Here is a 16,345-nt window from a genome sequence, read left to right as displayed (position 1 = left end):
ATGTGGCCTGGTGCCATGGTGGAACCCTGGCCCTGCAGCACGGGGCGGCACCACAAGACCAACACAAAGGAGACTCATGGGTGAGAGAGAGCGGCATGCTGGGTAATACCTTCCTGTATCAGGTTTCAGGGGCTTGGATTTCAAAAGTGAAATAAACAATAAAGATTAACAGTAAACATAACACTCAGAAGTTCCAAAAGAATAAAGACATTACAAATGTCATATTATGTCTATAAACAGTATTGTAACGATGTATCTCTCTCTCTCTCTCTCTCTCTCTCTCTCTCCACGCCTCACCTCTCCTTTCCTCTCCTCTGCTCTCCTCTCTTCTCCTTTCCCCTCTCCCTCCGTAGTATCAGCCTGCTTCTCATCAGACAGCCTCAGGCCCACCTCGGTGTGGCTGTATTGCATGTGACAGCTGTTAGATATTATTAACGGCTCATGCAGAAAATCCAGATTACTTGTTTTTAATTTAATTTCAATTTTATTATTGTAATCTTTCAGCGAAAATAACATATACACACACACTGGGCGAGGGCAGCAGGCGAAACGGGCGAGAGTTGAGACGCTGGGCTGGGGTGCGTGTGTGGTTAAACCTTCCACCCCAGACAGGTGCATTGTTCCCCTCATAACAGCCCAGACTGTCCCTCCCTACTGGCTCTGTCTTTAGTGGCCCCAGAGGGCCCCTGTAGACCCCAGGGGATTGAGCTCCAATGCTTCCAGTGTGATGAAGAGGTTGAATGTGGGTGTTATTTCTAGCCTACTGAGTGAAGGCTGTACTATCAGTAATATAGATAGTAATACAATATGACTGTTGTTCCTGTACTTTAGTGTTATTCCTCTCCTAGATGACATGCTTCAGATGCGTGTCCGTCAACCTGTACATACACTGAGTGGACAAAACATTAGTAGCACACAAACACAATCCATGTCTCAATTGTCTCAAGGCTTGTAAATCCTACATTAACCTGTCTCCTCCCCTTCATCTACACTGATTGAAGTGGATTTAACAGGTGACATCAATAAGGGATCCTAGCTTTCACCTGGTCAGTCTATGTCATGGGCACACCCCCAGAGGAGGGGGTGTTGATGTTAGCTGAATGCAGATAAACCCAAATAATGGGCTGCGATTTAGTGACTGTCAGTGAAGCAGCGGGCGGCGCCATGGTGGTGACACGCAAGCCACCTAAACAATGAGACGCTACGCCACCTCTGCTGCTAAATATATGCCGAGTTTTCTGCCATTAAATATACATGCAGCATGCCTCTCTGGGACGTGTCATCCCTTTTGTGAGAAAACAAAGATTAGCAACAGGAATTCCATTTTAATAAGTCTCGGGGGACCCTCCAACCAGCTGCCTGCCTCACAATACGACGGGGACTTGTTGCTCTATGTGCATCTGAAGTGCCTTTCCCCGCACCTCTTTTCCCTCTCTGACGTTGATTAGTCTTCCCCCGCTCTTATCATGTTTTTTTGTGAATCCCTTGTTAAGTTGTTTTACACTAGTCACTCGTTAATGTCTGTGTGTTTCCTCTCTGTAGCGACTCCTTAGTCTCATTTTGTTTTGTAGTCATTCTTTCCCTCCTCTCCTCTATTCTGGTGTATCCTCTTTACTGTTCCTCCCTCTGTTCCCCTTCTCTGTTCCTCCCTCTGTTCCCCTTCTCTGTTCCTCCCTCTGCCTCCCTTCTCTGTTCCTCCCTCTGTTCCCCTTTTCTATTCCTCCCTCTGTTCCCCTTCTCTGTTCCTCCCTCTGTTCCCCTTCTCTGTTCCTCCCTCTGTTCCTCCTCTCTGTTCCTCCCTCTGTTCCCCTTCTCTGTTCCTCCCTCTGTTCCCCTTCTCTGTTCCTCCCTCTGTTCCCCTTCTCTGTTCCTCCCTCTGTTCCCCTTCTCTGTTCCTCCCTCTGTTCCCCTTCTCTGTTCCTCCCTCTGTTCCCCTTCTCTGTTCCTCCCTCTGTTCCCCTTTCTGTTCCTCCCTTCTGCCCCCCTTTTCTGTTCCCCCCCCTGTTCCCCTTCTCTGTTCCTCCCTCTGTTCCCCTTCTCTGTTCCTCCCTCTGTTCCCCTTCTCTGTTCCTCCCTCTGTTCCCCTTCTCTGTTCCTCCTTCTGTTCCGCTCCGTTCCACCCTCCCTCCTCCGTTCCCTCCTGCCGTCTCTGTCCACTAGGTTACACTGCTTCCTCTCCTCTCTCTGCTCTGACATGCATACTGCATACTGGATGTGGGACAAATGACTGTGTCCTCAAGCAACAGATGTGTGCTTGTCTGCTCTGCACTGCACGCCACGTGCGGACGCGGACGCTGACGCGATGAACTGACCTTGCAGGGGGAGGGGTGTGTGTGTATGTCAGCATGAGTGTGTCTGTGCATTCACACATGCATATGTGTGTGTGTGGCCAAACAGCCACACAGAGACCAGCCTAGTTACTTTACATCTAATTATAGAAACTCATCTATTTTATAACAAGCCTTTTTTCTTCTGGATTTTTAGATTATACGATAGAGAGAGAGAGGGAGGGAAAAAAAGAGAGAGCGAGAGGGCGGGAGAGAGAAAGGGAGAGAAAGAGACAGAGAGAGCGATAGGGAAAGAAAGGGAGGGAGAGAGAAAGGGAGAGAAAGAGACAGAGAGAGCGATAGGGAAAGAAAGGGAGAGAGAGAGAAAGGGGAGAGAGAGAAAGGGGGAGAGAGAGAGAGAAAGAGGGAGGGAGGGAGGGAGGGAGGAGAGAAAGAAAGAAAGAGGCACCATTGCCCAACGCACTCCAAAAACTATACCTAGCTCAGCCTAAACATCAGCACCACAGGTAACTTCCACAGAGCTGTGAGCCATCTGAGAGACAAGTCATGAAGGACCTTCTACGCCATCAAAAGGAACATACAATTTGACATCCCAATAAGTATCTGGCAAAAAATACTTGAATACGTTCTAGAACCCATTTCCCTTGATGTTTGTGATGTCTGGGGTCCACTCACCTGACCACTGTGACTGACCCAAAATGAAGGAAAGCTTTGACTATGTACAGACTCAGTGAGCATAGCCGTGCTATTGAGAGAGGCCGCACACTGCCCACAAATGAGGTGGAAACTGAGATGCACTTCCTAGTCTCCTGCCAAATGTATGACCATATTAGAGACACAGATTTCCCTCAGATCACAATGACCCACAAAGAACTAGTAAACAAATCCAATTTTGATGCCATCACAGCAGAAAGATTTGTGACCTGTTGTCACAAGAAAAGGGCAACCAGTGAAGAACAAACACCATTGCAAATACAAGCCATATTTTGTTTATTTATTTCCCATTTTGTATTTGAACTATTTGCACATTCTTACAACACTGTACATAGCCATAATATAACATTTGAAATGTCTTTATTCTGTTGAAACTTTTGTCAGTGTAATGTTTACTGTTCATTTCTCATTGTTTATTTCACTTTTGTTGATTTTCTAGTTCACTTGCTTTGGCAATGTAAATATATATTTCCCATGCCAATTGAGAGAGAGAGGTCAGCATATGGAGAGTGGGGGAGGGGCTTGTTCAGCAGACTGACAGTCTACTGGAGAGTGTGGGAGGGGCTTGTTCAGCAGACTGACAGTCTACTGGAGAGTGGGGGAGGGGCTTGTTCAGCAGGCTGACAGTCTACTGGAGAGTGGGGGAGGGGCTTGTTCAGCAGGCTGACAGTCTACTGGAGAGTGGGGGAGGGGCTTGTTCAGCAGACTGACAGTCTACTGGAGAGTGGGGGAGGGGCTTGTTCAGCAGACTGACAGTCTACTGGAGAGTGGGGGAGGGGCTTGTTCAGCAGACTGACAGTCTACTGGAGAGTGTGGGAGGGGCTTGTTCAGCAGACTGACAGTCTACTGGAGAGTGGGGGAGGGGCTTGTTCAGCAGGCTGACAGTCTACTGGAGAGTGGGGGAGGGGCTTGTTCAGCAGGCTGACAGTCTACTGGAGAGTGGGGGAGGGGCTTGTTCAGCAGGCTGACAGTCTACTGGAGAGTGTGGGAGGGGCTTGTTCAGCAGACTGACAGTCTACTAGAGAGTGGGGGAGTGTCTTGTTCAGCAGGCTGACAGTCTACTAGAGAGAGAGGGAGGGGCTTGTTCAGCAGGCTGACAGTCTACTGGAGAGTGGGGGAGGGGCTTGTTCAGCAGACTGACAGTCTACTGGAGAGTGGGGGAGGGGCTTGTTCAGCAGGCTGACAGTCTACTGGAGAGTGGGGGAGGGGCTTGTTCAGCAGACTGACAGTCTACTAGAGAGTGGGGGAGGGGCTTGTTCAGCAGACTGACAGTCTACTAGAGAGTGGGGGAGGGGCTTGTTCAGCAGACTGACAGTCTACTGGAGAGTGGGGGAGGGGCTTGTTCAGCAGACTGACAGTCTACTAGAGAGTGGGGGAGGGGCTTGTTCAGCAGACTGACAGTCTACTGGAGAGTGGGGGAGGGGCCTGTTCAGCAGACTGACAGTCTACTAGAGAGTGGGGGAGGGGCTTGTTCAGCAGACTGACAGTCTACTAGAGAGTGGGGGAGGGGCAGAGTGTCTAATACATGTAGCCTGACCTCCATTCAACCTCAGTGTTGAACTATCAAAGGAAACTATATCACTATCTGGTGTCTGCCTGGATTTTCACTAGAAAACTGTTAGCTATCAGACCAACACCAGGAGAACCAGTGAGTTAGGAGCCAGCCCTCCAAACCCCCAACTTCACCCCCCTCCTGCCCCAATTCATTCAAAACCAAAGCGCCGTACATCACTTCAGCCAAAACAAAGGGACAAAACGGTTTATATTAGGGATTAGCATTGTATAACATGTATCTAATATTAAAGAGACAACGCTATCCCTCTGGTAATCCCTTAGGCTGGGTGGCTTGTGTGTGTGGTGCCTGATATCCAGCTGAATGGATGGAGCTGCTGGAGTTAGTGCTATCTGAGCGGTGGGCTGGGAGGGGGAAGCTAGCTGTCTAGTTTGTGTGTGTGTTTGCAGTTAGGATTGATTGTATACGCTGTGGCTGCAAGGTGAGGAGGGCCAGGCTGTGAGAATGGGTTGCCTGCACCAGTCAGGTTACAGGCTGTATAGCTAGCTGACAGACGAGGAGGGACCAGTCAGGTTACAGGCTGTATAGCTAGCTGACAGGCGAGGAGGGACCAGTCAGGTTACAGGCTGTATAGCTAGCTGACAGGCGAGGAGGGACCAGTCAGGTTACAGGCTGTATAGCTAGCTGACAGACGAGGAGGGACCAGCCAGGTTACAGGCTGTATAGCTAGCTGACAGACGAGGAGGGACCAGTCAGGTTACAGGCTGTATAGCTAGCTGACAGACGAGGAGGGACCAGCCAGGTTACAGGCTGTATAGCTAGCTGACAGACGAGGAGGGACCAGCCAGGTTACAGGCTGTATAGCTAGCTGACAGGCGAGGAGGGACCAGTCAGGTTACAGGCTGTATAGCTAGCTGACAGGCGAGGAGGGACCAGTCAGGTTACAGGCTGTATAGCTAGCTGACAGACGAGGAGGGACCAGCCAGGTTACAGGCTGTATAGCTAGCTGACAGACGAGGAGGGACCAGCCAGGTTACAGGCTGTATAGCTAGCTGACAGGCGAGGAGGGACCAGCCAGGTTACAGGCTGTATAGCGAGCTGACAGGCGAGGAGGGACCAGCCAGGTTACAGGCTGTATAGCGAGCTGACAGGCGAGGAGGGACCAGCCAGGTTACAGGCTGTATAGCTAGCTGACAGACGAGGAGGGACCAGCCAGGTTACAGGCTGTATAGCTAGCTGACAGGCGAGGAGGGACCAGCCAGGTTACAGGCTGTATAGCGAGCTGACAGGCGAGGAGGGACCAGCCAGGTTACAGGCTGTATAGCGAGCTGACAGGCGAGGAGGGACCAGTCAGATTACAGGCTGTATAGCTAGCTGACAGGCGAGGAGGGACCAGTCAGGTTACAGGCTGTATAGCTAGCTGACAGGCGAGGAGGAACCAGTCAGGTTACAGGCTGTATAGCTAGCTGACAGGCGAGGAGGGACCAGTCAGGGTACAGGCTGTATAGCTAGCTGACAGACGAGGAGGGACCAGCCAGGTTACAGGCTGTATAGCTAGCTGACAGGCGAGGAGGGGACCAGTCAGGTTACAGGCTGTATAGCTAGCTGACAGGCGAGGAGGGACCAGTCAGGTTACAGGCTGTATAGCTAGCTGACAGACGAGGAGGGACCAGTCAGGTTACAGGCTGTATAGCTAGCTGACAGGCGAGGAGGGACCAGTCAGGTTACAAGCTGTATAGCTAGCTGACAGGCGAGGAGGGACCAGTCAGGTTACAGGCTGTATAGCTAGCTGACAGACGAGGAGGGACCAGCCATGTTACAGGCTGTATAGCTAGCTGACAGGCGAGGAGGGACCAGCCAGGTTACAGGCTGTATAGCTAGCTGACAGGCGAGGAGGGACCAGTCAGGTTACAGGCTGTATAGCTAGCTGACAGACGAGGAGGGACCAGCCAGGTTACAGGCTGTATAGCTAGCTGACAGGCGAGGAGGGACCAGCCAGGTTACAGGCTGTATAGCTAGCTGACAGACGAGGAGGGACCAGCCAGGTTACAGGCTGTATAGCTAGCTGACAGGCGAGGAGGGACCAGTCAGGTTACAGGCTGTATAGCTAGCTGACAGACGAGGAGGGACCAGCCAGGTTACAGGCTGTATAGCTAGCTGACAGGCGAGGAGGGACCAGTCAGGTTACAGGCTGTATAGCTAGCTGACAGACGAGGAGGGACCAGTCAGGTTACAGGCTGTATAGCTAGCTGACAGGTGCTTTAATAAAGAGGCTCTGAGGCAGGGCACTGAGCCCACTAAGCAACAGGAGCCAGGTGCCACACATGCACACACACACACACACACACACACAAACCCTCCCCACCACCCACCCCCTGTATTCTCAGACGTGGCAGGCAAATGAATTGGCCGTGAGTGTGTAATGTATATGCCTAGATAAAGGTGTGCTGTCTAGGCCCGAGGAGTAGCCTAACGGCTATAATGATGGCCCCATTGTGTTGATGTTACGGGGTGTAGTTAGCGTTGCGTCGCGGTGCGGCTAGCTGGGGCCCTCGCTTGCTTGGAGGGCTGGATAGTTCCTGATTAATAGCTGAGAATGCTTTGAAGTGACACATGAGTGCAATGGGCTCACCAGGCTAATAGTAATAGCATCAGTGTGTGTGTGTGTGTGTGTGTGTGTGTGTGTGTGTGTGTGTGTGTGTGTGTGTGTGTGTGTGTGTGTGTGTGTGTGTGGAAAAGCTCTCACTTCCTTAACCTTCATTAGCCACTATTCTCTCTCGCTCGCTTTCTCTTGCTAAGTCGCTATCTCGTACACACCAGTGGATTAATATTATGGGATAGTCTTCATTCATACAGGTGAGATGTAGGTAATATTATGGGATAGTCTTCATTCATACAGGTGAGATGTAGGTAATATTATGGGATAGTCTTCATTCATACAGGTGAGATGTAGGTAATATTATGGGATAGCCTTCATTCATACAGGCGAGATGTAGGTAATATTATGGGATAGTCTTCATTCATACAGGTGAGATGTAGGTAATATTATGGGATAGTCTTCATTCATACAGGTGAGAAGTGGATTAATATTATGGGATAGTCTTCATTCATACAGGTGAGATGAAGGTAATATTATGGGATAGTCTTCATTCATACAGCTGAGATGAAGGTAATATTATGGGATAGTCTTCATTCATACAGGTGAGATGTAGGTAATATTATGGGATAGTTTTCATTCATACAGGTGAGATGTAGGTAATATTATGGGATAGTCTTCATTCATACAGGTGAGATGTAGGTAATATTATGGGATAGTTTTCATTCATACAGGTGAGATGTAGGTAATATTATGGGATAGTTTTCATTCATACAGGTTAGATGTAGGTAATATTATGGGATAGTCTTCATTCATACAGGTGAGATGTAGGTAATATTATGGGATAGTCTTCATTCATACAGGTGAGATGTAGGTAATATTATGGGATAGTCTTCATTCATACAGGTGAGATGTGGATTAATATTATGGGATAGTTTTCATTCATACAGGTGAGATGAAGGTAATATTATGGGATAGTCTTCATTCATACAGGTGAGATGAAGGTAATATTATGGGATAGTCTTCATTCATACAGGTGAGATTTAGGTAATATTATGGGATAGTCTTCATTCATACAGGTGAGATGAAGGTTAATAGGTTGGACACCAGTTAGACAGTACTGACATTCTATTTGATCTCACATATCGACAGATGAGCCACAGCTGTGTCTTTGTGTGTTTGTGTGTGTATGTGTGCATGCTCATGGACGTGTGTGTGTAAGTGTATGTTTTATTGGCGCACGTGTGTGTAAACATAATCTGATTACTTTCAGTTACGTTTAGATTACTTTCCCATTAAGAGGCATTAGAAGAAGACAAAAATGTATGTTACCAATTGAACGACATCTATTGCGGGATAAATCCATGTTCAAGTTTACATAGCGGGCCATATATGGATGTGAAATTTTACTTCATGGGTTGGTTATGTTGTTTTCTTCTAACTTCGCTTTCTACTACAGATAATAATACGATTAGGCTATATCTTTACATTTAAAACAAATCTTGTCAAATTTCCAATAATTCCAATTAATTGAATACCCCTTGGTCTTCAAGAATTGGACTTGGATATATGGAAACATAGATTAGCCAAATTGATCATGACCCCAAAACGATGGCCCTATTAGCCTACTCTGTTGTTTATCTTAAAGAATGATGTGCTGCTCTCATGGAATGGCATGCTTTGAGCACTAGCGAAAATAGCTTTTGCATGTGAAAAATGTATGCCGTATGCTACAATTGCTATAGGCCTATTGTTTAAGTTTTTGTTGGTGACACTATGATATCTCGATCATTTTCAGCAGTTTAAGTCGATCAAACGTGCTCGAGTTTGAGCATGTGTCTGTTAGGGCTATGGATATATTTTCTAATCAGCACGAATTAGATTGAGCATTAAAAGCCCCACTGGTCTTCTTAAATTAAACTTGTTGTTGACAGTACAGAACACAATACCACAGCAAAGTTTAGAAGGGAGGAACTCCCTCAAACTGTTATTCCATTGGCTGGGATCTGCACTATGCAGCTTTTGCAAGAGCGCATTTTTCACTGGCTGTCTGTCCACTGGTCAATGATTGATAGGCAGCTTAAACTTCTTAAATTTAACCATTATTGGGTTAAAATACACATACATTTGTGAAGGGGACTAAGCACGCACCCCTGAGTGGCCCCCGTGTTTAGGGTCAGCGTGGCAGATGTGTTGTTGCCTACCCTCACCACATGGGCACGGCCCGTCTGGAAGTCCAGGATCCAGTTGCAGAGGGAGGTGTTTAGTCCCAGGATCCTTAGCTTAGTGATGAGCTTTGAGGGTACTATGGTGTTGAACGCTGAGCTGTAGTCAATGAATAGCATTCTCACGTAGGTGTTCCTTTTGTCCTGGTGGGAAAGGGCAGTGTGGAGTGCAATAGAGATTGTGTCATCTGTGGATCTGTTGGGGCGGTATGCAAATTGGAGTGGGTTCAGGGTGTCTGGGATGATGAGATGTGTATGCCTGTGTGTGTGTGTGTGTGTGGCTCAGTGGCGGTCAGTGCCGTTTATGATGAGGGAGAACGATTCATTTTTTATGAGCATGGCCTTATTTCTATTGTTATTCATATTTCGTTCACCCAGCTCAATGTAACAGCCATAGGTTTAGGCTACTACATGATACTAGAATTTTCCCTATACCCATCATGAGGTTGCTACAACCTAACCTATGAATGAAAGTTTACTGGAAGAGGGACCATCCAGGTTACAGGCTGTATAGCTAAGAGTTCTAGTGTTGTGTTGGATAGTCATAGCCAGCTAGCTAACATAGCATCCCTCTGTCTGAGCCGGGTGTTTGAGTAGGCTAAACTAGCCAGCTGCATTTGCTAGCTAAGTATGTGAAACTGAAAAAAAAGACAAAATCTCTCTCTCTCTCTTGCTTCTCCTTGTCACGGTGGCGTAGGGTGTAGACCAAAACGCAGCGGGAAAATGTATACTCATCTTCTTTTTATTAGTGAAGAAGGAAAACACAAACAACGTATACAAAAACAAACGAACTAGACAGTCTCGTCAGGCACACAGCTAAACAAGAAACAATCTCCCACAATTCCCAAAACAAACACACTCCTAAATATAGGACCTTCAATCAGAGGCAACGATAGACAGCTGGCTCCAATTGAAGGCCCCAATCCCCATTACCAAAACATAGAAATACAAACGCCTAGACAGAACATAGAAATAAACTAACATAGAACAATAACCCAAAAACCCTGGAATACATAAATCAAATACCCCTCTACATACACAACCACCCCGAACCATATAAACCAAATACCCCCTCTACATGAAACACATACACAAACACACCCTGAACACAAAAAACAAATACCCCCTGCCACGTCCTGACCAAACTATAAGAACATAGAACCCCTTTACTGGTCAGGACGTGACACTCCTTCATTTTTGAATAAATTAATTTGTCGAAAACTGTTCAACTATTGCCTTTCTCTCTCAGTTAACTACTCACCACTGTTTATGCACTGCAGTGCTAGCTAGCTAGCTGTAGCTTATGCTTTCAGTACTAGATTCATTCTTACATCCTTTGATTGGGTGGACAACATGTCAGTTCATGCTGCGAGAGCTCTGATAGGTTGGAGAATGTCCTCCGGAAGTTGTCATATTTACTGTGTAAGTCTATGGAAGGCTTTGTACTAAAGGTTTTGTACTAAAGTCAATGTACCAAGAGGAGGACGGAAGCTAGCTGTCCTCCGGCTACACCATGGTGTTACCCTACAGAGTGCTGTTGAGGCTACTGTAGACCTTCATCGCAAAACAGTGTGTTTTAATCAAGGATTTGGTGACGTGAATATATTTAGTATAGTTTCATGTAAAAGGGATAACTTTTTAAATGTTTTAACATTTGTATTTTTATGAAATTCACTGAGGAGGATGGTCCTCCCCTTCCTCCTCTAGGGAGCCTCCACTGGTTTGTCTGTCTTTGTGTGTAGGAGTCGAGAGCGGCAGTGCTGGGCCTGTCAGCTGGTGAGCTAAAGTAAACTATTAGTGGTAGGAGAACACTTGGTTTCCTCAGATTTTTGGTAGAAATGCTTCTAATTGCTATGAGGCTGGGGTATGATTACATGATGGCTAATGCACTGACAGAGAATTCACTTGGCTGGGAGTGAGCCAGGAGGCTGCTTAAATGGCTGAATGCCTTTTGGTTAGTCTCCATACTCGAGGGGTGTGTGTGTGTGTGTGTGTGTGTGTTTGCATGCGCACACGTGTTATCAGTATAACTCTACGTGGCTCAATCAGTTTCTTGTGGTGGGAAAACTTTCTTCACGTGTTAAACTCAACTGGCACTTATACTGCGCATCTTTCCGTGTGTGTGTGTGTGTGTGTGTGTGTGTGTGTGTGTGTGTGTGTGTGTGTGTGTGTGTGTGTGTGTGTGTGGTGTCTGTGTGGTGGGTGGGTGGGTGGGTGATGGGAGTTTCCCGATGGAAAGAGCATTATGGATACTGTGGTGGAGATGTCATTGAGTAAAAAAAAGAGACAGGAAACAGGCAGCTGAGAGGGCAGCTGGTGGGAGTGTATTGGGGTCCTGATTCAGACAGGCCCTTGGGTTCCCACTAGATGGCCAAGCTGCAAAGTAAAAATAGGCTATATCGTAAGGTTAGGGTTAGGCATAAGGTTAGCATGGTGGTAAGGTTAGCCTTAGGCATAAGGTTAGCATGGTGGTTAAGGTTAGCCTTAGGCATAAGGTTAGCATGGTGGTTAAGGTTAGCCTTAGGCATAAGGTTAGCATGGTGGTTAAGGTTAGCCTTAGGCATAAGGTTAGCATGGTGGTTAACGTTAGCCTTTGGCATAAGGTTAGCATGGTGGTTAACGTTAGCCTTTGGCATAAGGTTAGCATGGTGGTTACGTTAGCCTTTGGCATAGGTTAGCATGGTGGTTAACGTTAGCCTTTGGCATAAGGTTAGCATGGTGGTTGTGTATCCAATGTTGGATAGAAGAAGGTGGTGCTTACGACTTTGCTTGGTCAGATAGTGACGACCCTAATCTCAGCCATTGGCATTCTTATTTTCCAACATGCATTTACCCAGTAGATCTCTCTCTTACCTGATAGATAGCCTCTTTCCAGAGCCATGTATTTAGAGAGTTGGACCAAGAGGTTTCTGCATTATGATGCATTTACATGACTCTACAACATTCTATACAGCCATGTTAGCTCTTCATTTACATGACTCTACAACATTCTATACAGCCATGTTAGATCTTCATTTACATGACACTACAACATTCTATACAGCCATGTTAGCTCTTCATTTACATGACACTACAACATTCTATGTCAGCCATGTTAGATCTTCATTTACATGACACTACAACATTCTATACAGCCATGTTAGATCTTCATTTACATGGCTCTACAACATTCTATACAGCCATGTTAGATCTTCATTTACATGACACTACAACATTCTATGTCAGCCATGTTAGATCGTCATTTACATGACACTACAACATTCTATACAGCCATGTTAGATCTTCATTTACATGACACTACAACATTCTATACAGCCATGTTAGCTCTTCATTTACATGACACTACAACATTCTATACAGCCATGTTAACTCTTCATTTACATGACACTACAACATTCTATACAGCCATGTTAGATCTTCATTTACATGACTCTACAACATTCTATGACAGCCATGTTAACTCTTCATTTACATGACACTACAACATTCTATACAGCCATGTTAGATCTTCATTTACATGACACTACAACATTCTATGTCAGCCATGTTAGATCTTCATTTACATGACTCTACAACATTCTATACAGCCATGTTAACTCTTCATTTACATGACACTACAACATTCTATGACAGCCATGTTAGATCTTCATTTACATGACTCTACAACATTCTATGACAGCCATGTTAGATCTTCATTTACATGACTCTACAACATTCTATGACAGCCATGTAGATCTTCATTTACATGACACTACAACATTCTATGACATCCATGTTAACTCTTCATTTACATGACACTACAACATTCTATACAGCCATGTTAGATCTTCATTTACATGACACTACAACATTCTATACAGCCATGTTAACTCTTCATTTACATGACACTACAACATTCTATACAGCCATGTTAGATCTTCATTTACATGACACTACAACATTCTATACAGCCATGTTAGATCTTCATTTACATGACTCTACAACATTCTATACAGCCATGTTAACTCTTCATTTACATGACACTACAACATTCTATACAGCCATGTTAGATCTTCATTTACATGACTCTACAACATTCTATACAGCCATGTTAGCTCTTCATTTACATGACACTACAACATTCTATACAGCCATGTTAACTCTTCATTTACATGACACTACAACATTCTATACAGCCATGTTAGCTCTTCATTTACATGACACTACAACATTCTATACAGCCATGTTAGCTCCCTGTTAACATTACATGAGGAATATTTAAACTATTCTATGTAACTGAATTTCTAGAATCAGAACAATATTGAACATTCTAAAAGTTGTTCAGACTCTCCAAATAGATGTCTCTGGTCTCATCTTCCCATAATATTTACTCAGCTATAAAGGTGGTTATCTAGGTTCCCTGCTAGATAACAGTATTTACTCAGCTTTAAAGGTGGTCATCTAGGTTCCCTGCTAGATAACAGTATTTACTCAGCTATAAAGCTGGTTATCTTGGTTCCCTGTTAGATAACAGTATTTACTCAGCTATAAAGGTGGTCATCTAGGTTCCCTGCTAGATAACAGTATTTACTCAGCTATAAAGGTGGTCATCTAGGTTCCCTGCTAGATAACAGTATTTACTCAGCTATAAAGGTGGTTATCTTAGTTCCCTGCTAGATAACAGTATTTACTCAGCTATAAAGCTGGTCATCTAGGTTCCCTGCTAGATAACAGTATTTTCTCAGCTATAAAGGTGGTTATCTAGGTTCCCTGCTAGATAACAGTATTTACTCAGCTATAAAGGTGGTTATCTAGGTTCCCTGCAAGATAACAGTATTTACTCAGCTATAAAGGTGGTCATCTAGGTTCCCTGCTAGATAACAGTATTTACTCAGCTATAAAGGTGGTTATCTAGGTTCCCTGCTAGATAACAGTATTTACTCAGCTATAAAGGTGGTCATCTAGGTTCCCTGCTAGATAACAGTATTTACTCAGCTATAAAGGTGGTTATCTTAGTTCCCTGCTAGATAACAGTATTTACTCAGCTATAAAGCTGGTCATCTAGGTTCCCTGCTAGATAACAGTATTTTCTCAGCTATAAAGGTGGTTATCTAGGTTCCCTGCTAGATAACAGTATTTACTCAGCTATAAAGGTGGTTATCTAGGTTCCCTGCAAGATAACAGTATTTACTCAGCTATAAAGGTGGTCATCTAGGTTCCCTGCTAGATAACAGTATTTACTCAGCTATAAAGGTGGTTATCTAGGTTCCCTGCTAGATAACAGTATTTACTCAGCTATAAAGGTGGTCATCGAGGTTCCCTGCTAGATAACAGTATTTACTCAGCTATAAAGGTGGTCATCGAGGTTCCCTGCTAGATAACAGTATTTACTCAGCTATAAAGGTGGTTATCTAGGTTCCCCGCTAGATAACAGTATTTACTCAGCTATAAAGCTGGTCATCTAGGTTCCCTGCTAGATAACAGTATTTACTCAGCTATAAAGGTGGTCATCTAGGTTCCCTGCTAGATAACAGTATTTACTCAGCTATAAAGGTGGCCATCTAGGTTCCCCGCTAGATAACAGTATTTACTCAGCTATAAAGGTGGTCATCTAGGTTCCCTGCTAGATAACAGTATTTACTCAGCTATAAAGGTGGTTATCTAGGTTCCCTGCTAGATAACAGTATTTACTCAGCTATAAAGGTGGACATCTAGGTTCCCTGCTAGATAACAGTATTTACTCAGCTATAAAGGTGGTCATCTAGGTTCCCTGCTAGATAACAGTATTTACTCAGCTATAAAGGTGGTCATCGAGGTTCCCTGCTAGATAACAGTATTTACTCAGCTATAAAGGTGGTTATCTAGGTTCCCTGCTAGATAGCAGTATTTACTCAGCTATAAAGGTGGTTATCTAGGTTCCCTGCTAGATAACAGTATTTACTCAGCTATAAAGGTGGTTATCTAGGTTCCCTGCTAGATAACAGTATTTACTCAGCTATAAAGGTGGTTATCGAGGTTCCCTGCTAGATAACAGTATTTACTCAGCTATAAAGGTGGTTATCTAGGTTCCCTGCTAGATAACAGTATTTACTCAGCTATAAAGGTGGTCATCGAGGTTCCCTGCTAGATAACAGTATTTACTCAGCTATAAAGGTGGTTATCTAGGTTCCCTGCTAGATAACAGTATTTACTCAGCTATAAAGGTGGTTATCTAGGTTCCCTGCTAGATAGCAGTATTTACTCAGCTATAAAGGTGGTTATCTAGGTTCCCTGCTAGATAACAGTATTTACTCAGCTATAAAGGTGGTTATCTAGGTTCCCTGCTAGATAACAGTTTTTACTCAGCTATAAAGGTGGTTATCAAGGTTCCCTGCTAGATAACAGTATTTACTCAGCTATAAAGGTGGTTATCGAGGTTCCCTGCTAGATAACAGTATTTACTCAGCTATAAAGCTGGTCATCTAGGTTCCCTGCTAGATAACAGTATTTACTCAGCTATAAAGGTGGTTATCTAGGTTCCCTACTATATAACAGTATTTACTCAGCTATAAAGGTGGTCATCTAGGTTCCCTGCTAGATAACAGTATTTACTCAGCTATAAAGCTGGTCATCTAGGTTCCCTGCTAGATAACAGTATTTACTCAGCAATAAAGGTGGTCATCTAGGTTCCCTGCTAGATAACAGTATTTACTCAGCTATAAAGGTGGTTATCTAGGTTCCCTGCTAGATAACAGTATTTACTCAGCTATAAAGGTGGTCATCTAGGTTCCCTGCTAGATAACAGTATTTACTCAGCTATAAAGCTGGTCATCGAGGTTCCCTGCTAGATAACAGTATTTACTCAGCTATAAAGGTGGTCATCGAGGTTCCCTGCTAGATAACAGTATTTACTCAGCTATAAAGGTGGTTATCTAGGTTCCCTGCTAGATAACATTATTTACTCAGCTATAAAGGTGGTTATCGAGGTTCCCTGCTAGATAACAGTATTTACTCAGCTATAAAGGTGGTCATCGAGGTTCCCTGCTAGATA

The 16,345-nt window shown here is 44.7% G+C and overlaps 1 protein-coding gene across 1 annotated transcript in view; it reads left to right on the top strand.

Annotated features, from left to right (window-relative positions):
• LOC115198562 (cAMP-dependent protein kinase type I-beta regulatory subunit-like) overlaps nt 1-16,345 on the top strand; it is a 98,696-nt gene continuing 82,351 nt past the window's right edge. The window contains exons 1-2 of the mRNA XM_029760626.1: nt 1-80; nt 354-411. Coding sequence (XP_029616486.1) covers nt 1-80; nt 354-411 — 138 coding nt within the window. The remainder of the gene's footprint in view (nt 81-353; nt 412-16,345) is intronic.

This window comes from Salmo trutta, chromosome 1 (genome assembly GCF_901001165.1).
Source record: "Salmo trutta chromosome 1, fSalTru1.1, whole genome shotgun sequence".
NCBI lineage: Eukaryota > Metazoa > Chordata > Actinopteri > Salmoniformes > Salmonidae > Salmo > Salmo trutta.
Note: the sequence above shows the minus strand (reverse complement) of the source record. Positions and strands in the feature narration are given on the sequence as shown.